This window comes from Miscanthus floridulus, unplaced genomic scaffold (assembly GCF_019320115.1).
Source record: "Miscanthus floridulus cultivar M001 unplaced genomic scaffold, ASM1932011v1 os_2580, whole genome shotgun sequence".
In the NCBI taxonomy this organism is placed as follows: Eukaryota; Viridiplantae; Streptophyta; class Magnoliopsida; order Poales; family Poaceae; genus Miscanthus; species Miscanthus floridulus.
This window is the reverse complement of record NW_027098391.1, coordinates 1,756-2,774: the sequence shown is the minus strand read 5'-3', so window position 1 is coordinate 2,774 and position 1,019 is coordinate 1,756. Positions and strand designations below refer to the sequence as shown.

Here is a 1,019-nt window from a genome sequence, read left to right as displayed (position 1 = left end):
GCGCGTACTTGTAGGGCAACACGTAGTGCTTGAACACCACTGCCCACACCACCAAGACGAACGCCGCGAAGGCGCCCGCTGACGAGCAGAGCCCCACAAGGAAGTAGACGCACACGGAGTAGCGCAGCACCATAGCGAGAAGGTATGGCAGGAACACTAGCGTGGCCGCCCCCACGTGCGACGATAGCCGGTACAGTCCTGCCGCCGTCTCCAGGGGAGAAGTAGGAGAGAGAGAGTGAGAAAACGTAGTAGACGATGCAGGTGGCCCACATCGGCATGCCGTGGTGAGCGTGTCGCGCCTGGTCAGGGAGCAGGACGTCCTGCGCCTTCCCTACCTGTAGGTCATCTTCAAGGAGATGCTACGGCTGTAGCCCCCCGCGGTGTTCGCACAGCGGGAGACCATCAAGCCGGTCCACGTCCGGGGCTACGTCATCCCGCCCAAGACCTCCGTCTTCTTCAACATCTTCTCCATCGGCCGCGACCCGGGGTGCTGGGAGGAGCCGCTCCAGTTTCTGCCCGAGTGCTTCATGCCCGGCGGCGCGGGGGCCGGCGTCGACCCCAAGGGGCAGCACATGCAGCTCATGCCGTTCGGGAGCGGCCGCCGCGCCTACCCCGGCATGGGCCTGGCTAGCGCGCCCACAACAGCGACGGCGGGCGCCACGGAGCCGTCCGCGTACGTGACGTGGTGCGGGAAGGGGTTTTCTACAAATGTGCTTTGAATTTAAGGTTAAATAAATAGGTATGGACTACAGTGAACCATTTTAAAAGTTTATAAACCCAAAAAGCCATTTTGAAAGTTGATGGACCCAACTGAAACCTCCTCACAAGTTAATGGATCTCTGGTGCATTTAACTCTTATTTAAAATTTCCATCCATTGATGGTTACTCCACATATCAGAATTGAAATGACATTTTGATAGTGTTACTACTATCACATAAGAATAGGTTACAAAGTTCGTCCCCGGTACTGCCACCTGCAGCATTCAGCACTGTGCAACTTTCATCTAGGATCAACCACG

At 56.6% G+C, this 1,019-nt stretch overlaps 1 protein-coding gene across 1 annotated transcript; it reads left to right on the top strand.

Annotated features, from left to right (window-relative positions):
• Positions 1-255: 255 nt before the first annotated feature.
• On the top strand, positions 256-719 carry LOC136535164 (cytochrome P450 93G2-like). Its single transcript, XM_066527472.1, has 2 exons — positions 256-261; positions 372-719. Exons 1-2 carry the CDS (start codon positions 256-258, stop codon positions 717-719), a joined length of 354 nt encoding a protein of 117 aa, XP_066383569.1.
• The last annotated feature ends 300 nt before the right edge of the window (positions 720-1,019 follow it).